Source organism: Marmota flaviventris, chromosome 9 (genome assembly GCF_047511675.1).
Source record: "Marmota flaviventris isolate mMarFla1 chromosome 9, mMarFla1.hap1, whole genome shotgun sequence".
Lineage (NCBI taxonomy): Eukaryota > Metazoa > Chordata > Mammalia > Rodentia > Sciuridae > Marmota > Marmota flaviventris.
In genome coordinates this window covers 31,742,434-31,765,582 of record NC_092506.1, presented here as the reverse complement: position 1 = coordinate 31,765,582, position 23,149 = coordinate 31,742,434, and the positions used below count along the sequence as shown (strand labels likewise).

The 23,149-nt window shown below is 34.9% G+C and overlaps 1 protein-coding gene across 5 annotated transcripts in view; it reads left to right on the top strand.

The window, feature by feature from the left end:
- Positions 1-23,149, top strand: part of Hipk3 (homeodomain interacting protein kinase 3) — an 89,616-nt gene that overhangs the window by 58,007 nt on the left and 8,460 nt on the right. For 2 of the 5 annotated variants that reach the window (XM_027936450.2, XM_071616310.1), the window contains exons 3-12: positions 8,589-8,712; positions 14,432-14,551; positions 15,513-15,599; positions 16,297-16,481; positions 17,689-17,848; positions 18,263-18,386; positions 22,004-22,125; positions 22,368-22,495; positions 22,585-22,746; positions 22,902-22,964. In XM_027936450.2, the coding sequence (XP_027792251.1) occupies positions 8,589-8,712; positions 14,432-14,551; positions 15,513-15,599; positions 16,297-16,481; positions 17,689-17,848; positions 18,263-18,386; positions 22,004-22,125; positions 22,368-22,495; positions 22,585-22,746; positions 22,902-22,964 (1,275 nt within the window). The remainder of the gene's footprint in view (positions 1-8,588; positions 8,713-14,431; positions 14,552-15,512; positions 15,600-16,296; positions 16,482-17,688; positions 17,849-18,262; positions 18,387-22,003; positions 22,126-22,367; positions 22,496-22,584; positions 22,747-22,901; positions 22,965-23,149) is intronic. The other 3 variants (XM_027936451.2, XM_027936456.3, XM_027936453.2) reach the window with 3 other exon arrangements.

Genomic DNA, 23,149 nt, shown 5'->3' with positions numbered 1-23,149 from the left:
GCAGTGCAGTAACTGACGGTGTCCAGGACAGGAACTATATTTTGGTGAAGTGAGTGAGTTCAAGATGAATTCCATTGGAGACAGCTTTCAAGAAGGATTAAGAGTAAAGGGAAACAGAAGCGGGTGGAGCCTGAAGGAAGATATGTAATCAAGAGAATTTCTTTTTTTTTTCAAGGTGGGAGCTGTAGAATTGTCGCATAGAGAGGGACATAATGGTGGTGAGAGAGAGTGGAAATCGGCGGAGCTATGTACTTCAATAAGTGAGCCTGGATGCCTTATCTTGATAGCAGCAGCCCACTGACAGATGCAGGTGGGCCAGTGGATGTGGTGAGAATGTAGAAACTGTCTTTCAAATTACATCTATTTATTTCAATAAAGTAGGATGCAAGGACAGTAGTCAGGAATCAGGATGGGAAGAAGGTGGAGGTTTGAGAAGAAAGGAGTGTGGATTAGAACAATGAAAGTATGAATAAATACTTTAAGGAAATACATATACTACTTTACATTTTACACACATTCTTTTACTTGGTCCTTTAGAAAATCTTTTGAATATGTAAGTTTAGTAAAATTCCATTTTAAAAATGAAAATACTAAGGCTCAGTTAAATTACATGCTAATGAGGGACAGCTGTGTGCCTTCTCAGGAGTGTTATAAATTTAGCTCTATGTAGATGATTTTTGTTATTTGAAATCAATGCTTCCTTACCAGGATCCAATACTTATCTTTCCAGAGCTTTTCCAAAATGTATTTCCAAATTAGCTTTTTTCTAAAATATATTTTTAATACCACCATAGCATAAAGGTCTTATGAAAGTCACTCAAAGGGAATTGCACTTGTGACCTGTGTTCTTTTATATTGGATTACTAGACTATGGCTACGAGGTTCTTACTGTTTTCTTTTAGTGTTTTAGATGTTTGAAGAATGAATAGCACAAGATTAGCTCGATCGTAAAGCCTGTTGTATTGAATAAAACAGAAAAATCTGTAGTTCCTGTAAAGACTAGTACCTACTCTCCACTTTCTGATATATATTCATAAAGGGCATTTTCTTCCTGTATTGGCCAGTTCTGAGACAATACTTGTTCTTGGCATAAACTCTGCTTTGACCTTCTTTAGCACTGGAGTATATTGCTCTTCTGCAGTAGCCTGGTGAGCTGACATGGCCTTTCTTGGCTACTTTTTATTTTTAAAAGTAGCTAATAAATGGAAACAGCCAAATGTCCATCACCTAATCCATAGATAAATAAAATATATAAAGAGTAGTTATTGTTCAGCAATAAGAATAAATGTGGTAGTGATACATGTAACAACATTGTTGAACATTGAAAACATTATGCCAAGTCAAAGAATCCAATTATAAAAGACCACATATGTATGTTTCCATTAATAGTAAATATCCAGAATAGGCAATTCTGGGAAAAGGGATATTGGTGACTTAGGGATAGGGTAGTTTGGGAGAACTGGAGAGTAACAACTAATAGATACAGGTTTTTTTTTTTTGGGGGGGGTGGATATAGTTTTTTTTTTTTAGGGGGGGGTCATGAAAGTGTTCTAAAATTGATTGGGTGATGGTTATATAATTCTGCAAATACATTAAAGACCATTGGAGAGTGCCATTTAAATGGGTGAATTGTGTAACGTGTGAATTATCTTAATCTGTTATTTTAAATATTTCTTCCAGACCTACTTCTATCTCAGAGAAGACTTCTGATTTTAGTAGTTTTGTTTATTGAGTTTATCTTTTTCAAGTTGATGCAGCATTTCTCCATTATCTTTTTTGGCAGCAGTAGGAGGTGGGAAGTACTGGAGATTAAACCTAAGGCCTCAAGCATGCTAGACAAGTGCTGTACCACTCAGCTACACCCCTAGCCCTTTTTATTTTTTATTGAGACGGGATCTGACTTAAGTTGCTTAGGGCCTTGCTAAGTTGCTCAGGCTGACTTTGAACCTGCAATCTTCCTGCCTCCACCTCCTGAGTCATTGGGATTACAGGTGTGCAGCACCATATCTGGCCATGTCTGTATTGTTCTATCCCTAAACTCTTAAGAAGCTTAAGTATATCAGCATTCTGCTTAGTTTATTTGAGAAATGAAGACTTTAAATAGATATTCATGTTGGCCTTGGCATTCTCTGTATGCAGGAAAACTCAAGCTGGGAGCTATATTATGATTGGTATTTACTTTTCTTTTTTCAGTGCTGTGGTTCAAATACAGGGCTTCACATGTGCTAGGAAATACATATATTTCCTACCACTGAGCTTCAGCCCCAGACCAATATTTTCTTTTTTTAAAAAAATATTTATTTTTTTAGTTATAGGTGGACACAACATCTTCATTTTATTGTTATGTGGTGCTGAGGATCGAACCCAGTGCCCCACGCATGGTATGTGAGCGCTCTATCTCTGAGCCACAACCCCAGCACCCCCCCAGACCAATATCCTCCCCTCCCCTCCCCTCCCCTTCTCTTCTATTCTTTCTTTCTTTCTTTCTCTCTCTCTCTCTCTCTCTCTCTCTCTCTCACTAGCAGTTAAACCCAGGTATGCTTACGAACTGAGTCACATCCCCTGCTTTTTAAATTTTTTATTGTGAGACTGGGTCTGGCTAAGTTGTTTAGGGCTTTGCTGAGTTGCTAAGGCTATCCTTGAACTTGCAATATTCTAGCCTCAGTTCTGAGCCTCTGGGATTACATGCAATATTTTCTTAATGAGCATGAACAGCACACGAGTTCTTTAGTTGAGTGGCATTTGAAATGATAACTTAAGGGATCTATCTATTATTAGAAATATAATTATTGAGATTCTGGACCAAGACATCTCTTTTTCTAACAGGGTTGGGTTTCTTTTGCCAATTATTGGACAAATAAGTAAACAAATAAGCAAAAATGGAATAAAGCAAATAAAGTGTTTCATTGTTGGTCATCTTTTCAGGTAACTTCTTATTTTACTATATATTGTTTTGAAGCATCTACTGTGAACATTGTCTCCTAAGTCTAGCACAAGTCTCACAAACCATCCACAGGCCTGCATACTCATTTACAAGATTTTTCAGCTTACCAAATTTAAGTCTTAACCTATGGTTTATATCAGTGTTTCAAGATTTAGAGAAGCAGTAAAAATTTGCTCATAATGAATGTTGATAAATTTAGGTTAAAATATACAACAAAATAAGAAAGTAAAACAGCATTTAGATATATAGTACCTTTGTACCTTATGACTTATAGACCATGTGGGTTTGTGGGTTTCACGTTTGCCTTCTAATTATGTTGTTATTTATAGAAAGAGACATCAGGTGGGGCTGAGGTTGTGGCTCAGCAGTAGAGCACTCGCCTAGCATGTGTGAGGCACCACATAAAAATAAAAAATAAAAATAAAGGTATTGTGTCCAACTACAACAATAAATAAATAAATAAATAAAAGAAACATCAGGCTTTGTTGTACTCCCCATTAAATAGGCATGTTTAATGTGTACCAGGTCTATTTTAAAAACACAAATAATGTCCATTCCCTCCTATATCTTCAATATTGCCACATTATGGATGCTCAGAAGGGAGATAAGGTAGATGATAAAATAAGTGGAAGATCTTCCTGTAAGATTAGAAAAGAAGATCTATTTTAAGAGTGGCCTACTACTCAGAATCCCTTATCACTTTCTTATGTGATCACTATGCTATGATCACTTTAAAAAATTTTTTTTTTATACCTTTATTCCATTCATTTATTTTTATGTGCTGCTGAGGATTGAACCCAGGGCCCTGCGCATGCTAGGCTTGCACTCTAAAGTTTATTTTCTGTGGTTAAACTATCTTGTAGAACTCTCAAATCTCTGGCAGTTATCTAGAATGGAAGTGTTTTAAAGTATTATTTCTGAATTTTTAACCTATGATATATGTAGAAAATATATGGCATGCTATGATTAGTGGCAGAGAAATTTACTGTGTTTTTTGTTTATGATATGTATATATATTATAAAATACAAACTTTTTTGGAAGCTAGTCATGGCAGCCATGGAATGTGCCACTCAGATCCTTCATCCTGAGAGCCTCCTGCCTGGAGCAGCTGACCAGGCTTTGGTACTCAGGTGAAGAGCCCCACTTCCTCTAGGCCCTCTGAGTCAATGACCACATGGTTAGTTTACCACAGCTGGGCTATTTTTGTTAGCTAGGTCTCCTCTAACAGATCCTTTTTGCTTAGGGACTCGTCATTGACCTTACTTTCTTGTCACTGCACTGCTGTTGGAGGTTCTCTTTACTCAATTCTTTCTTGGCCTCTCTTCTTCTGGAGGTTTCAGACCTCAAGGTCTGAGAGCTCTGATTACCTACTCTTAATTCCTCCCTCAAAATCCCTTGTAGGAATCTTTTCAACAAGATTTTTGGCACATCGAATATGCTTCTCAGAGGAACTGAACTGATAAAATAACAGATAATGCGTTTGTATAACAGTTCTAGTTAAAATTCACTCACATTTTAAAACAAGGAACTGAGTTTGCTTCTGTGAATGTAACTTTTATATCACTTTTATAGCTAAAGTGGCTGTATGCAAATCCTGTTTAATATTATATAATGATACTTCTGTATTCTTATCACTGTCAGAAACTTGGCTCATTCATTAGATGGTATCAAATGGCAGAATGAATTCACTAGTTTTGGTCTGATTGACAGAAACTTTTTTCTTAGTCTTAACCAGAATTCATACTTCTTATTCTCTAAGTTGCATATCCTAGGTGCTATCATTCTCTTACTTTTCTTTCATTGCCAAATGCAATATTGAAAATTTCTATATTAACAAATTTTAAATCCTATGGAGAATTTTTCATGTTTCAGAGTAACCATAAAGCTTTTATATACATTGGGATCATCCTATTAGTCTTAATAATTCTTTAGGATTCAGATTATTACATGATTAAAAATCAGTAGTAAATTCTTCTTGACGCCATCCTTTTGGAACTGCTGTTTTGCTTTGCATCTTTTAAAATCTAAGTTGATATGTGTTTTCAAATAAACTCTTATATCTAATTCTTTTTCTTTCTTTGTAGACTTGAGTTCTTCAAGACCTACTTCAAACCCTAATGTCACTATGATGCTTCCATTGTGTACCTCGAACTATGTTGGAATGATTTATTTGAGAAATGTTTGCTGAGTGCATTTTCTTTGTTAGGTTCTGAGTATTACAATAGCAAACTGAGAAATGAGGTTTCTTTCTAGCTTCTTTTATATAATATTGTGAATATATAGGCTTGATAGTTTAGTATAACTTATTTTTTCTCTTCTACAATATGGTTTAGCACACTCAGTTACATCTGATTACAATTCATGTGTATACATCCGCACAACCACTTATTTTGTCAAAAGAATGAAACCTTCTTATAATTATATTTTGAAGATCTTTCATAGCATTGCCCCATGGCTCTTGTTTTTCAGTAAATACTTTTGGATTGACTAAAGATCTGCCGAATCTTAACCATTAATTATAGCCACAGATAGCCAGGAATACAAGCTTTGCTGTGCAAATACCAAATCTATAATAGAAAATAATTCATTTATTCTGATATAAGATACAGGGAGAAAATAGGGTGGTCTTCCCATTGGCCTAATTTATTGAGTGCAGGGCATTGCTTCGTAATTTTGTTTGCTGTATGTTGAAAACACCCTGTTACTCCAAGATATCTAATTTAATTGGTGTAGGGTGTAACCAGGGCCAAATGATTATAATGTGCAGCCAAGCTTGAGAATCATTGTCTTATGAGAGGCGCAGTAGCAGATACCTGTAATCCTAGCAAGTCAGGAGGCCAAGGCAGGAGATTGAAAGTTTGAGGCCAGCCTCATCAATGTAGTGAGACCCAGTTTCAAAATAAAATATATAAAAAAAGACTTACCTCAGTGGTAAAGTGCTCCTGGGTTCAATCATCAGTACAAAACAGTTCCCTGGGACCACATTTTTTTTAAAAAAATATCATTTTAGTTGTCAATGGATCTTTATTTAATTTATTTATATGTAGTGCTGAGAATCAAACCCAGTGCCTCACACTTACTAGGCAAGCACTTGACTGAGCCAAACAAATTATTGCCTTAGAAGATAATAACAACCAGAAGTCTCAGTTAAGAAATCAACAGTTTATTCTTCTAAACTATGTATATATACACATATGTACCTATATATATGTGTGTTCTCTCTTTCTCTCTCTCTCTCTCTAATACTGGGAGCCCTGAGAATCATCTTAATAGTAATGAGAATCCATAGCTCTCTGATCTTCATTTGAACTTATCATTCTCCACTAAAAGAAATACCGGGTATCCTCAGAGAATGGTGGCTTTTGGGGCCTTAACAGGAAAAGAACAACATGAACCTAGACTATCTTGCTGTGCCAGAAAGCAAAGAAATAATCAGAAAATGTGGGGACATGTCAAAAATCATATAAAACTTTAAAGGACTTCTAAGCAGTCAAATCTGGGAATAATTATATCAATGAATTATAACCTACTGAATGAAACAGGAGTCTATTAATCTGTACTCATGGAGGTCAATAAATGAATAAATATAAAGTTTCATAAGGAATGGGTTAGTTTCAAACTGAAACCCCATAAGTAGTTAATTACAAAGAGAAAAGGAGGAACTCAGTAGTGGATAAATCTAGCAGATACCATGTTAATTAAGTGATCACCGTGAAAATTATTAGTGATGGAAGGTGTTTTGTTACCTTTTCATCTCTGTGACAAAATACCTGGAAAAAAACTGAAAGAAGGAAAAATTTATTTTGGCTCATAGTTTCAGAGGTTTAGTTTCACAGTCAGGTGACTCCACTCCTGTGGGTCTGTGGTGAGGTAGAACATTATGGTGAAGAGGGCATGGTAGAGCAGGACTGTTCACTTTATAGTAGCCCAGAAGCAGAGTGGAGTGATGGATAGAGGAAGGAGCAGAGACAAGGTATAGTTTCCAAGTACCTTGGATTTATATTTTGGACTTCAGTGACTCATGCCCTTTAACGATTAGATTTTACCTCCTACAGTTTTCATCACCTCCCACCTTCTAAGTCCATTCAGCCATGAATCCCTCAATGGATTAATCCATTGATGAGTTTAGACCCCTCATGATCCATTGATTTCCCAAGAGCTTTACCTTTGAACATTTCTGTACTAGGAGTCAAACTTTTAACATGTGAGACTTTGGAGGGCATTCCAGAGATGATGGAACATATCAAAATTGTGTGCCATTTGATACAGTTTAAGGGAAAACAAATTTCTGTGGTATTTCTTTCACAGATTTATAGCCTGAATCTAACTATGAGTGTACACTAGTAAGACCACATTCAAGGACATTTCTACAAGTAACAGGCCTGTAACATTTTATGTCAAGGTCATGGAAATCAAGGAAACACTGAGGAAACATTCTATATTGAAAAAAATCTCAAAGGAATATGACAGCTAAATGTTAATGCACAATTGATGCTGAGTTGGATCCTTTTGCTTGCTAAAAAGGACATTTTTAGTATAATCGGTCAAACTTGAATGGGCTCTGAGACTTAGATGGTTAGCAATATATCATTGTTCTTTTCTTGATGTTTATAATTGCAGATATGTAGGGGAATATTTTTGTGTGTAGGAAAGACAAAGCATCCAGTAATGTGGCAAATTATTCTCGGGTGATTTTGGGGGAAATATTTGTTTACCATTCTCGCAACTTCTCTGTAATGTCAATTTTTTTTTAATATTCTTTTAGTTGTCAATGGACTTTTATTTTATTTATTTATATGTGGTACTGAGAATCAAACCCAGTGCCTCACACTTACTAGGCTTGCAAGTGCTCTACCACTAAGCCACAACCCCAGCCTCTCAAGGTTGTTTTAAAATTAAACGCACACACATACACATATGAACAAATCCAGGATAACTGTAATGTTTGTGACTTCCTTTGCAATTGCAGTACATGAAGCTTCTCCCAGGAAAGTCATATGAAGTAGCTACGAAATTTATCTGGGAATGATAATATTTCATGGAGTACATTTTCCAACTTCTAACCAAAGTCCTTTAAGTAATAAAATGCTTTTAATTTTTTTGTCTAATACTTTTCTACTTTTCAGGGGAGAATACATTGAACATGGTTTTGTGGATGACCAATGACCCCAATCATGTGAACATTTATTATTATTGTGTTCTGAAGTAGTACCTAGATCTAGATCCACTTTTAGTCTTGGGCTTTTTGTTTTGTTTCCTTTGTTCTTATCTCTCACTGTCTGGTTTTAGTCGTGTTGATGTCATGGTGCATGTATTTAATCGTTTGCTAGTTTTCTTTATTGTGTGTTATTTCTAGTCTTCTGTAGTCTGAAAAACAAGATCTGTTTTTTTTCTTATTTTTAAAGTGTTATGGTAATAAAACTCTGTACAAGTGTAAAAGATTCATGAGATTTTATCACAGTGATTGATGTACTAATGGTGCCCTATTCAGCTTAAATCAGGATTATGGTTGTGTTTCAAAGAGTTATGAAAGAGCAAAGTAGAAAATGATTCCTCTGCCATTTGATAACATTTCTTAGAATATCAGATGAAACCAGATAATCTTAAATGAAAACCACCCTGACTGATTTTTCCCTTCCACAGAGCTCCAGAGATAATATTGGGGTTGCCATTTTGTGAAGCCATAGACATGTGGTCATTGGGATGTGTGATTGCAGAATTATTCCTCGGATGGCCGCTCTATCCGGGAGCCTTGGAGTATGATCAGGTAATAGAACTATCATAGTAACCTAGTTGAATTGGTAGAAAGAAAGAATAATAATAGACTTAGAAGGGTATGTGGACTCAAGTATACAAATCACATGAGTATCTTTGTTAACTGGCAAAACTTGTTATTATAGAATTTAAGTTCAAGATCTTAACATTGATTCTTGATTTTCAAAACTCTCTTGTAATGTTGAAGTCAAATTTCTTAAAGTAGTTACAATTCACAGGTCCCAAACCGGTGTTTTAGAATTCTTTAGAATTCTTTTTTTTTTTTTAGTTGTCAATGGACCTTTATTTTTTTTTTAATTTACTTATATGTGGTGCTGAGGCTCGAACCCAGTGCCTCACACATTCTAGGCAAGTGCATTACTGCTGAGCCACAGCCTCAGCCCTAGAATTCTTTAGAATTCTTTAGAGAATCTTTTACATCTCATTTTATACTGTAGTTATATAAGGTCTGGATTGTGCTCATTTAAATAATTGTGTTTTACTTTCATGACAAACTTTGTTGGCATATGAAATCTGAGCTCCTCTCAAATACACAGACTTCTAAAGGCATCATAACTTTTGGTTTTAAACCAACAGCCATTATATAGACTATCAAGTACTGTAAGTTACTTGAACCCTTGTCTATCTTTTCAGCTGTTTTTTAATCATGCTAGAAGTCTTTTTAAATACTATTTAAAGATTCTAAGTAGGATCCACGAAATTACCTCATGAAACATACTTTTCATGGTAGTTTTTTTAAAAATTTTTTTTAGACATTGATGGACCTTTATTTTATTCATTTATTTATATGTGGTGCTGAGAATCAAGCCCAGTGCCTCACACATGCTAGGCAAGTGCTCTACCCCTGAGCCACAATGCCAGCCCCTTCGTAGTAGTTTTTAGGAATGTTCATTGGTTACTAGACAGTGTTATTTACTAGCATTTTGATTTTTTAATATGAAGATTGTTTTTGGAGAAACTGCTCTCTTATCCATTATTCATTATTCTTTTTGTGTCTTCCTTATTCTGGAGATCGAGTCAACTCTTTTTAATGGGAAATGTAAGTCAAATTCAACAAAGTCGTTATATAATTTTTTTGGTAGTAAGCTTATGTTGGATAAACGAGTCAACTCTTTTTAATGGGAAATGTAAGTCAAATTCAACAAAGTCGTTATATAATTTTTTTGGTAGTAAGCTTATGTTGGATAATAGTAATTTTTATTTAGGTGATATGATATTTAACTTTTAAGCAAGAAAAAAATAGAAAATAGAACTTTTTTAAATATTTATTTTTTAGTTGTAGGTGGACACAATACGTTTGTTTATTTTATTTATTTATATGTGATGCTGAGAATCAAACCCAGGGCCTCACACGTGCTAGGCAAGCCTTCTACCACTGAGCCACAACCTCAGCCCGAAAATAGAACATTTTAAAAGCGCACATGACAATCACATAATATGTTGTTCTTTAATTCTGTTTTTTAGGGCTTGGTTTTCTATACCAAATGGAATATATAAGAGATAATTAATTTGAGTGACTTGAATGTTCCTGAGATGACTTTAAAAATCATTTAGTATTGATAAATGTAGTTTTATTAGATATTAGCATTGGCTTTTATCATCTTCCAGTGACTTTCAACCCATGAACCTTCTCTTTTTTGGGGGAGGGAGCGGGTACTGGTGATTGAATTCAGAGGCACTTGACCACATCCCCAGCCCTTGAACCTTCTTTTTTAGGTCAGGTTTTTTTATAGTCTCTGCCTTCCCTCCTCCATATGTAGAATACCTCTTAAAAGACAGTTTCTTTTCTTTTTTTTAAATATTTATTTTTTTAGTTTTAGGTGGACACAATATCTTTTATTTTTATGTGGTACTGAGGATCGAACCCAGTGCCTCGCGCATGCCAGGCGAGCACTCTACCACTTGAGCCACATCCCTAGCCCAAAAAATAGTTTTTTAAAAAAAAATTTTCCATATTCTCTCTCTCTCTCTCTCAAGCTTTTTACCCAGCTTCTAACTTTGATGCAGATGTTAGACTATTGCTACCTCTGAAAGAGTTGGTAATCTCATCAAAAAGTCCCATCATCCCTCGGAAGTGCTGAGGAACCAGTCAACCGCTACTTTTGGCTCTGTGGCATGCTTTTTACTCTGGAACAGGACACCATCTAGTGGCAATTCCAAAGTTGATTTGTTATTATACTCTCAATTTGGACTTAACACATCTATTCTTGGACTACCTATGTTAGTACTTAAAAGGACCCCAGAGATTATCTATTCATTGTCCTCCCGGTTTTCAAAGGAGAGAAAACGGAGGTACCACAAAATAAATTGATTTGTCAAGTCACAATGCTAATTTTAAAAACAACACAATGACCAAAACCCAAGTTTTCTAAATTCTATTATTGATGGTTAAACAAAAGAAAGGAAAAGAAAAAAACAACAACAATAACAACCACAACAAAACTCCAACAAAACCTGGAACAGGTGTTATCTGATGTAGACTAACAATATTTTCAGAATGTTTGTGACTTTGCTTCTAAAGAGTTTGAAAAAATAATATAACATCATTAGTTGAATAATTTTCAATTTAGTGTTTCAAAATAAGTGATTTTCTAAAATATAAATGTAAATGAATAGTAGCGAAGGTTTAGACTCCTTGCTTTGGTGGTTAGTCTTAGATTTTATACTCTTTTTCAAGTAAGATGTTTGCTCAGTAGGCCTAATTAAATGTTTAAGTTCAAGATAGGAGAACTTTCCTCTACCCTTAATTTTCTTTAAAAAAATAATCCTACATTGGTTTGGGAGTGTTATGCTTTTTTGCATCCATGAACATGTTTATAGGGGCAGGGACTGTAGCTCTGTGGTAGAATGCCTGCTTAGTATGTGTAGGACACTAGGTTCAATTCCTGACCAGATTTTTTTTTTTTCACATTTATTTTTCTTTTTTGTTGGTGGTGCTTGGGATTGAATACAGGGCTTTGTGCATGACATTTAGGCCTATACCACTAAGCTATACTTCCAGCCCTCACATAAGTTTTTAAGACTATTTAATGTGTTTGATTTTCATAGACTTTCCCATCTCCTTAGATTTGGATTTTCTAATTTAGGATGTGATAAGAGCATCAGTGGCATATACCTTTCTCTGTTATCTGTTTGCTATTTTAGTAGTTTCCTTGATAAACTTGGACCCTCAAAACAGGATATTGGTATTTTTTAAAAATATATATTTTAGTTGTTGATAGGCCTTTATTTTATTTATTTATATGTGGCTCTGAGTATCAAACCCAGTGCATCCCATGTGCTGCACAAGTGCTGTACCGCTGAGCCATAACCCCAGCCTCAATATTGGTACTTAAAAAAAAGAAAATTATGATTATTATTTTTGCCTTCCAGTGGCAGTTGAGTGAGTGATAGTAATATTACTGATGATTACTTACTGAACTCTTTTTTTATGTGCCAGGAACTGTTAATACTTTACATGAACTCATTTTTTAAAAATTTTTAAAAATTTGTTCTTTTTAGATATATATAACAGTAGAGTGTATTTTGATATATTGTACATACATGAAGTATAATTTATTCTAATTAGGATCCCATTCTTGTGGTTATACATGATATAGAGTTTCACTGGTGGTAGATTCATATATGAACAAAGGAAAGTTACATCTGATTCATTCTACTATCTTTCCTATTCTTGTCCCTCCCACATGAACTTATTTAATGCTCTTAACAACTCTAGAAGGTACATGCTATTACCTCTTGTTTATAAATGAGGAAACTAGGTTGTGGGGAAGTTAAATACTTCCCTATGCCTAAGAATTGAACATAGAAAGTCTGAATCCAGAAGCTATTAACAGTGGACCTCCATACTACCTCATGAGCTCCCAAGGCAATATGGGGGAAGGATTAAAAGTCAAAGGGCCTGGGGCTGCGATTGTGGCTCAATGGTGGCCTAGCATGTGTGAAGCTCTGGGTTTGATTCTCAGCATCACAAATAAATAAATAAAATAAATAAACAACAACAAAAAAAGGTCAAAGGGCCTAACCAAACCCTGCTCTATTCTGTCCCCCTTCTGTGGTCCTGGTGATCTTTTGGACTTTAGTCTCACCTGACAGATGTCAGCCTATCAGTCACTTGAATGGGTTTCATAGTCTTTGTGTTGGTTTCTCAAATCCCTCAGCCTCTCCTGGTGTCCTATTCCTAGATTTTGATTCCAGGCAAGGAGCTATAGCCCATGTTTTTTTTTTTTCCTTATTTAGTTACTGGGATTGATTGAAGGAAGTTCTCTATAGTTCAGGGGTACTCTACCACTGAACTATATCCGAAGCCCTTTTTAAATTTTTGAGAAGTGGTTGCACTAAGTTGTCCGGGATGGCCTCAAACTTGTAATCCTCATGCTTCACCTTCCTGAGTAGCTGGGATTACCACCATTCCTGGCATCTCTCTCCCTTTAAACCTCTGTTTATTCTATATTCCCAATCATGAGTAAGAGAACCAATATCTGAGGGCTTGCTGTATACCAGGCACTGTCATAGGTGTTTGGGATATATGTACATAAACAGAGTCCCTCCCTACATGGAACTTAGTTTCTAATAGAGAATGGGGTAAAAAAAGTAGAAAGTAAATGTATAGGATAACAGATGGTAAAAAGCATAGTGGAGACAAATATGTCCAGAAGGATGGGGCTGCTGAGAAGGGCAGAGCCTGCTTTTATTTATTGGCTTGGAAAGCCTTGTGGATAAAGGTGACATTTGAGCCTATTCCTGAAGGAAGTGAGAGAGCCATATGGACACTGGGAGAAGTATTCCAAACAGAACAACCAGTCCCTGAGGCTGAAGGTTTTTAGTATGCTCCTTGGGAGAGCTTATCTATAACTGTGTGTCTTCCTTTATAGAAACAACTACACATAGGCCAGGGACTCCAGACTCCCTCAGTAGTAATACATCTTGTCTCTCAGTCTGAATTTCTTGAATGCTCTACTTACTGTCTCTCCATCCAGTCTCTCAGTTCAGGCCCCTGTATGTCGGTCTCCTCCGGCCTTATCTCCTTACCCATTCTTAGGCATTACTTTAAAAATGTAAGTTATGATTTGGGAGTCTGAAGCAGAAAGATCATAAATTTGAGGCCAGCCTGGGAAACATAATGAATTCTGTCTCAAAATAAAAAAATTTAAATAAGGACTGGGAATGTAGTTCAGTGGTAGAGAGACTCTAGGTTCAATCCCTAGTACTTAATAGAGGGGAGGGGATAGGGGGCACAGGACAGTAAGTTGTTAGTTTCTTGCTTGAATTTCTCCATTGATTTTCCATTATCACCTCCTAGAACAAAATTGAAACTTCTTGTTGATAAGGTTTTGTCTGCTAGTTCAGTTTTATCTCTTAACCATTTTTCCCTTAATGAACCTCTGTACTTCCAGGCTTTGAATGTTTAGGTATTCTCTCTTGATTTTCCATATTTATGTGTATTGTAATTTTAGTACAGGGTTTTTATCAAGGATCTTTGACTATAAGATTATTTTAGGTATGCCATTTTTGTCTTTGCATGAAGCATACATTTATTATGGTACTTTAAATACTGTACCATATTTCCCACTAGACTATTAATTTATTGAGGGCACAGATGATACCTTTTCATGTCTGACCCAACATCTAGCATAGTGGCTAAGGTAAGTGTTCAAATAACATCTATTGCATGAAAGAATTTAACTGTATTTTTTTAAATGATTTTTCAGATTCGATACATTTCTCAGACTCAAGGTTTACCAGGAGAACAGTTGTTAAATGTGGGTACGAAGTCCACAAGATTTTTTTGCAGAGAAACAGATATGTCTCATTCTGGTTGGAGATTAAAGGTAATTCATTAAAAAATAATATTTAGAAAAACAGTTTTCTAAATTGCTTCTTGCACAGGTAATCTCTTCTATGCCTGTTTTTATTTTACTACATTCTATCCTTTTGAACTTTTAAAAATCCTTTAAGAAGGAAGTTCTCTCAGAATAATAGCTCATTTTCTAACCTAACAGTGTAATTAACTCACCTTTAATTTTTATTTATTTATTTATTGATTGGTGTGGTACTGGAAATTGAACTTTTCCACTGATATATACCCCTAGCCCTTAAAAAAATTTTTTTTTTAGTTGTAGATGGGCACAATATCTTTATTTATTTATATGTGGTGCTGAGGATTGAATCCAGTGCCTCACACATGTAAGGCAAGCGCTCTACCACTGAGCCACAACCCCTGCTCCCCTTTTTATTTATTTATCTTTTGAGACACTGTCTCATTAAGTTGCACAGGCTGGCTTCAAACTTGCTGTCTTCCTGCCTCAGTCTCTTAAGTTGCTGGGATTATAGATATTTGCCACTGAACCTGGCTCTTAATGATTTTTTAACTATTATATGCATAACTACATTTGTATTGTGTGCTTGTCTAATCAGTTCTATATTATTAAGCTTTATAGGATGGTAACTGAATCTAAGAACTGAATCTAACCACTTACTGCCTATCTCAAAGATTCTATTGCTAGAGTCTTTGGTGGAATCAGTGAATTCTCAATGACTAACTTTATAAATAGTTTTTGTTTAAAAGGAGTTGTTATATATGTAATATTTTTCTTTGCTTAAAGCAAGGCGCTTTTTTTTTTAACTTTTTTGTGCTTTTAAAAATTATATTTTTGATTGTCGCTCTTTTGAAAATGTCACTTGCCTTAGAATGCTCAATAAATTAGACTAAATGTGCCAGGATTAAAGAGATAGAAATTTGCAAATGGTGGCTACTAATATATTATTGTTCTCTTTGATATATGTAATAAGACACTGGAAGAACATGAAGCTGAGACAGGAATGAAGTCTAAAGAAGCCAGAAAGTACATATTCAACAGTCTGGATGATATTGCGCATGTGAGTACCACAGTTACATTTGTTAATCTTCTAAGCTTAAGATAGTAGTCTTGAATGCCTTAGGTGCCAAAATATGTTAATCATTTCTTTTTTTCTTGATACTGGGAAATTGCACTTGGCCACTGAGCCACATCCCCAGCCCTTTTTCTTTTTTATTTTGAGATAGGGTCTTGTTAAGTTGCTTAGGGCCTTGCTAAATTGCCAAAGCTGGCCTTGAACTTGTGATCCTCCTAGTGATCTTAGCCTTCGAGCCTCTAGGATTACAGGAGTATACTACTATCTCCGGCATGTTACTCATTTTCTAAATGACTGTAGAGTAATTGCTGTATTTATGTTTTTCAAATGAAATTGATTCTAAATTTTCAAACTTTCAGAAGCTAAATTTCATGTCTTTATCAAATTTTTAGTTTAGCTATCTTATTACTTAGTAGAAAGTATTTTCTTCAAAAGGAAAAATCCTAGCAAGCAGACTTGGTTTTCCTACATTAGAAATGGTTATTTGCTTTTCCTCTGCTTTGAATTTTGTTTGGTACCTCGAAATACTTTGAGGATTTGTTAATTTTAATTGTTTTTATTTATTTCAAAATCATTGTAGTTTCCTATTTTTTAAATATATTTTTATAAAGCTATAATGTTTTAAATCTCCTACCCTCTATGACTTATTTTTATTTGATGTTTTGAAATTTTGATTTCATAGGTGAACACAGTGATGGATTTGGAAGGAAGTGATCTTTTGGCTGAGAAAGCGGATAGAAGAGAATTTGTTAGCCTATTGAAGAAAATGTTGCTGATTGATGCAGATTTAAGAATTACTCCAGTTGAGACGCTGAACCATCCTTTTGTTAATATGAAACATCTTTTAGATTTTCCTCATAGCAACCAGTATGTCTGCTTATAATGTTTTGTATTGGTTCTTGAAAAATAATATAGATCTCTAGAAAATCAATGTGTTAAAAAATGATTCTTCTTCATTACATATATGTAAACTGAGTTAAAAGAAATAGATAAGTTGGTCAAGTTTATGTAGATCAGTAAATGGCAGAGTAGAAATAGAACAAATTTGAATTGCAGTTCAATGTTCTTTCTCCAAAAGAACCATACTGAAAATAAGAGCAAGTGGTTTTGGTTTTACATGGCATTTTTACCTCAGTAACCTGTGATATGTAAAAGGAAATATTATCAGTTTTCTCTACCAAGACACATTTCAGTTTTTACAGACCTTAGATCCTGTGTTCTTTCGTGTCCTTCAAACTCCATTTTCCATTCCCTTCATACCTTTGCTCCGCTGCATTCTGGAAGAGAAAAAGAGTTTTTTGATAGATTATAATAATATATGCTCAAAATCTGAAGGTCTTATCAGAGTTTCCTTAGGCAAATCTTACAAATTTTTATGAGTCCTAGACCTCCTTTTTAAGGGAGGGGAATAAAGTAAATAATATAAACCAGCTTCATTTACTATTTTAAGATGACTTAACAAAGAAGGCATAGGAATAAATCACTATTTATTATTATGAATTGTCCTTAAAATTGATATTTTCATGAAGCCCCATTACTTACCCCAAATACTTCAGCATGTCCTATTGATTCCCACTGTGAAAATAACATTGTAACTACATAGTTGATAAATTTAACTCATTAGTCTGGAGAAACAGAAACTTAGGAAAAAACATTTAGGATAAGGGTCAAAAATGTTGTATGCTATCTACAAAATACCCACTAGATTTTTTAAAAAAATATTTATTTTTTAGTTATAGGTGGACACAATATCTTTATTTTATTTTCATGTGGTGCTGAGGCTTGAACCCAGTGCTTCTCGAATGCTAGGCGAGTGCTTTACCTCTGAGCCATAACCTCAGCCCCCCACTATTGCTTTTTTGTCTTAAAATGTTGCAGGTAATAATAATACTTTTCCTTGCTTTTAAATTCATTTTTTTCCTCATAGGATATCCTAGTAAGATGAATATTGGAAATAGGTAGATTAAATGCAAATCAGAATTTTATTTTCTAAATTTTTTTGTTAATATGCAATAATTTTAAACTACTATAAGCACTTAAAATAATGTAACATCTTTAACTTTTTCATTTGCAGTGTGAAGTCCTGTTTTCATATTATGGATATTTGTAAGTCCCACCCAAATTCATGTGACCCAAATCATCACAACAAAACTTCACTTTTAAGACAAGTTGCTTCAAGTGGCACTGCTACTCTGACAGCAAATTTTACTAAAATTGGAACATTAAGAAGTCAGGTAAGAACTTGTGGTAATTAATAATTATACTCTTAAAAAATTTTTATGAGTATTCATTTTGCTTTTGAGGTAGACAAAAGTTTCTTGTTGGCATGTGAAATTATAGTGCTGGGAGGACATGGTATAGCTTTTCTATTAAATCCGAAATTTCAAGCTAACGATTGGAACAAATCTATTCAAATTCATTTTTTTACTTTCCTCTTTCATTCTCTCCATATCTTCTACTTGCTCTTCTATGTCACAACTGCCAAAAGTAGAGTTCAACAAATCAATTTTTAAATTTAATTTAGTTGGGTCAATTTGTTTTTCTTTTCATGTTCTGGGTCAATTTTTATTGTAGAATTAAGATTTTCAGGAATGTGTGTGGCAGTTGGAACACTGCTGTGTGTAATGTGCTGTGCATTGTTGTTACAGGCATTAACCACGTCTGCTCACTCTGTTGTACACCACGGGATACCCCTGCAGGCGGGAACTGCACAGTTTGGTTGTGGTGATGCTTTTCAGCAGACACTGATTATCTGTCCCCCAGCTATTCAAGGTATTCTGTCATTTAAATTGTACTTTGCTAGGCATGGTGGTACATGCCTTTAGTCCCAGCAACTCAGGAGTCTGGATTTGAAGTTTTTTGAATTTTTAAATTTCACTTAAGCATTTGAGCAACTTCTGAGAAATTTTGGTATATCGCATATGACCTAACAAAGTACCAAGAACATGTTTGTTGACTCGGTTGTATTAACATGTGAAAACAAGTCAAATCTTTAACTACTGTTCTACTTGGTAGCTTTCTTCTCAGCTCTTTAATATGTGTGCATGCTTTGCTTAACAATAGGAATACACTCTGAGAAATGTGCTGTTAAGTGATTTTGTCATTATGTCCATCATAGAGCATCCTTACACAAACTAAAATGGCTTCCATGTCCCTAGGCAATAATCTTAAGGGAACATTATAGTATATGTGGTCTTTCATTGACCTACATGTCAATTTGAGTTGTGTGATCATATGGGATATAAGGTCTCAGTTGGAAGGTTGTGTAACTGAAAGCATTTTTAAAAAATGACAAATGGTTAATTCTCAAGATGAAATTGTGATCTAGTGGTGGCCTTGAGTATCTGTGGCAGTGACCAATGGCTATCTCTAGTAATAAAATTGCCCACATTATCAAGTTGTTAGCCCTCTTTAAAGATGCTGTTGTGTGTGTTTTTCTCCAACTGTTTACTGTAAGAATTTCAAATACATAGAAAATGAAAAAAATAATGTCTTCTATTTTAGATTCAACAAGCATTAATATTTTACTATATTTGCGTAATTAATCAATATGTATATATATCATCTGAAAGTGAGTGTGGTAGACGTTCTGGTTTTTCTCTTAGGTGAGTTTATAATCTATGTTAACAAATAGGTTTTTTGGTTCTGATAATCTCTCCCATGAACCAGAGGCAGTTGGAGGGTCACTCACCCCACACTGTGGTGTATTCCATGAAGATTTGGAGTAGCAGTTTTTTTTTTTTCTTCTTCAGAGCTTATTTTTTATGTATAAAAAAAGAGACTTATCAGATACATTTCTAAACAGGGTTGAGCAACAGTCTTAAAACATTTCAATAAGGTTAAATAAATCCTTTAACTATATGGTGTATAATTGATTAAAAAAAGTAACTCTTCTGTACATATGGTAGCAAGTATATGAGTGGTTTAGAAGTAGACAATCTGTCTTAGAAGTAGACAATTTCCCCAACTCAGCATCACTATAGAAAATCTCAGTATTGGATTTCTTACCCCTCCCCTTCATGATGTGCCAGTCTATCTGTAAGAAACATTTAAAAGTAATTACTGTGCAGTTGTGGAGTAGTAATTTTGGTGTGATCCTAGACTGTGTTTTGAAATAAATTTTATGCCTATCTCTTTGACTTAAATTTTTTATTTTACACTGGGGCCATGGTGTATAGGTAATGTATTTATGTTATTAATATAATATATAGATATTTGTACATAGATTCTGTAAGATTGTGCTTATTAAAAAATACTTTAATAGGACTGGGGATGTAGCTCAGCTGGTAGAGTGTTTGCCTAGCATGCATAAGGCCCTGGGTTCATCCCCAGAAACCCCCTCCCCCAAAAGTACTTTAGTGTAGAAGACTTAGTCAAACTTTTATTTAACAAATCTGAGTATAAGTTATATGTATGAAACAAGCATTTAAAATTATTTAGTAACCTGAAAAGTTTAGCCATTCCTCCCCTCTGAATGAAACCTACCATTTTAGAGTGAGATGCATTCCAGCAAGATTCTCCTCTGTAAAACAATCTTTATGTCCCACTTCTCTAATCATTAAAGCAAATCTAATCAAAGACCCAAGTTTAAGCTAATTTAATAACTGTCAAAAAAGTTGGGATTCTAATCCATTGCTATTGAAGAGAGAAGATATAAGGGAATTCTTACTTCAGGCGTTGTTAATAAAGAGAACTTAAGGGCAATTTGATTATTGTTTGGGTTTGGGAGTTTCCTCCTTATCAAAGTGAATTATGCTTTTTTTCTTTCCTTGAAGAAATTATCTGTTGCCCTGGTATAATTTCACTGCTTGTGTGCTTATATTCCATTTCTTAGAGAATTTTCTTATCAAGGCATACGTTTTGGAAGGGGCAAGAAAATCAGTTAGGAAAAAGAAATGTCTAGACTTTTGTAAAACTTAATCCATACCTAGCTTTTTAGGTGGAGGGAGAAAGTAGAATACACTGGCAGTAAGATAAAAGTCACCTTAGGATTAGCACTTATATTTGTGCAAAAAAAAAAAGTAAGATTGTTTTTCAGTAGGAAAAGAAAACAATTATATTTTTCTTTTATGACTGAAAAAACAGCCAACATCACCTTTATTCAAAAACCTACAATATTTTTAAGCCATGCGCTACATACTTCAGTCATTGAAGGGCTGCATATTTGACAGTGGTTCCTTAAGGTCATGTTGTCTGGGGTTGGGGATGTAGCTCAGTGGTAGAGTGCTTACTTAGCAGGCACAAGGCCCTGGGTTTAGTCCCCAGTACTGCGGTGGTAGGTGGGGGGTGAGCAGGAGATTACATTGCCAGGAGATTTGGTAGTCATCTTCATTTAGTAGTACAATGCTATGTTGTTCACACAGTTGTGTGAAATTGCCTAACAACACATTTCTTGCAAGGTATTGGAAGTGACTACTACAGTAGTCTGGAATTATGTAGTTAATTTATTCTAGTTAATTGTTTTTTGACCCTGGATGATGTCCCTAGAATCTTGTTAGTTAAAGCTCTCAGTTGGGGTATCATGCTTATATTTTCTTGTCTCAAAGTTAAGTTGTGTAAGACAATATTTGGAAGGCACTTTGCAATACATTGAACAGAAATACTAACATTAATGGGATTAACATTGCTGGCAAGCCTACTTTTAATTTTCCACATGGATAATTAGGTAGATCTGTTTGTTAAATGGGAAACATATTTGTTCTGGAGTTCCAGCAGCTCTCGAGGACTAGAGCACTTGTCCTTTAAGCCATATTGGGCAAAGCTTTGTTATGTCATCAAATTAGGCAGAATAAATTATTATTATTATTATTATTGTTATTATTTTGCTTTTCCTTAATGTATATGCCATTCAGAAATTTGGAAATCTCTGGAATTTCCATCCCCTTCACAAACCATCTTGTCCATTGAATTGTGAAATGCACTATATCCCCCTTTTGTTGTCAAGTATGTCAGATCCTGCCACAGCTTCATAGTTAAAAGTTTGTATGATAAGAACATTTACTTGCCAGGGTATCAGGATGTCAAGTGCCTTTACCTTTCTAGGGCCTTCATTACAGTGGGAGAACGATCTGAAAAGAAAATAAACTACAATAGCAAACTTCAAAGGGAAATGGAAATTTCAAGAAAAATAAATGACTCAACTCTGTGTAGCATTCATAAAACAAGGAGTTTTTCTTTTGGTAGTGGCAGGCTGAGGCCAGATAATTTTATAACAGTTTTTGGACTGATGTAACACAAAGTAGATAGAAAGTACATTTCTTTACTGGAGTTATGAAAGTTTTGCATAGGGAATGGTTTTATAAACCTAGACTTTATTTCTTTACATTTAGAATGATTTTATAAATTAAATCAGAGGAAATTTTTTTTTCTCTTACTGAATCGTTTCACAGGTATTCCTGCAGCACATGGTAAACCCACCAGTTATTCAATAAGGGTGGACAATACAGTTCCACTTGTAACTCAGGCCCCAGCTGTGCAGCCTCTACAGATCCGACCAGGAGTTCTCTCTCAGGTTGGTCATAATTCATTAAGTTTTTGCACGTGAGCTGTCCTCTTGACATATAAATAAAGGCACTGATGTATTTGTTTTATTATCAGCCTGTGCTGTTGGGTCGGTCACTTTCAATCCTTTTTGTAGGATATTTGTTGCCTTTAACTTTTATAATTGTTATTTGTGACTTTAATACATTTTGAGTTTGAGTTGTATGACCTATAACTCAGAGGCATTTGTTTGGTGGTTCTGTTTTGACACAGCAGACATGGTCTGGTAGAACACAGCAGATGCTGGTACCTGCCTGGCAGCAGGTAACACCCATGGCTCCTGCTACTGCTACACTAACTTCTGAGGGTGTGGCTGCTTCACAAAGGCTTGGAGACTGGGGGTAAGTTCAAAACAAGAGATTTGTGAATAGTCTGAAAAAAATAGATCTCTATAAAGAAGAGATTTAATTTTTCTGAACTTTTTCTTTAGGAAAATGATTTCACACAGCAATCATTACAACTCAGTGATGCCACAGCCTCTTCTAACAAATCAGATAACTTTATCAGCCCCTCAGCCAATTAGTGTGGGCATTGCACATGTAGTCTGGCCGCAGCCTGCCACTACCAAGAAAAATAAACTGTGTCAGAACAGGTGGGTATTGGTACTTCAACTTTTCTTGCATTTTGAGATTTAATCTTTAAAATGAATTTTGCATGTACACTAAAGGGTCACTCTGTTGTATTCAAAATGACCTCTTTGATAGCTTTGTTACAAACACTAAGCGAGCTCCCTTCTCAATTTCTCAGAGGTATTTTGGTAAAACTAATGGAATGGGAGCCAGGAAGAGAGGAAATAAATGCTTTCTGTTGGTAAGATTGTCTTTCTTGCCCTTTTGATTTATTATCTACCTATAACGTAGCAATTGTAGACATTCAGATATAACATTTACCAAATATGGCCACTTAAATGTATATAAATGCAATCTACACTAATATTTTTAGAAATATTCTATATTTCACAAAAACTCCTGATATGTCAGTGCATTATGTACACA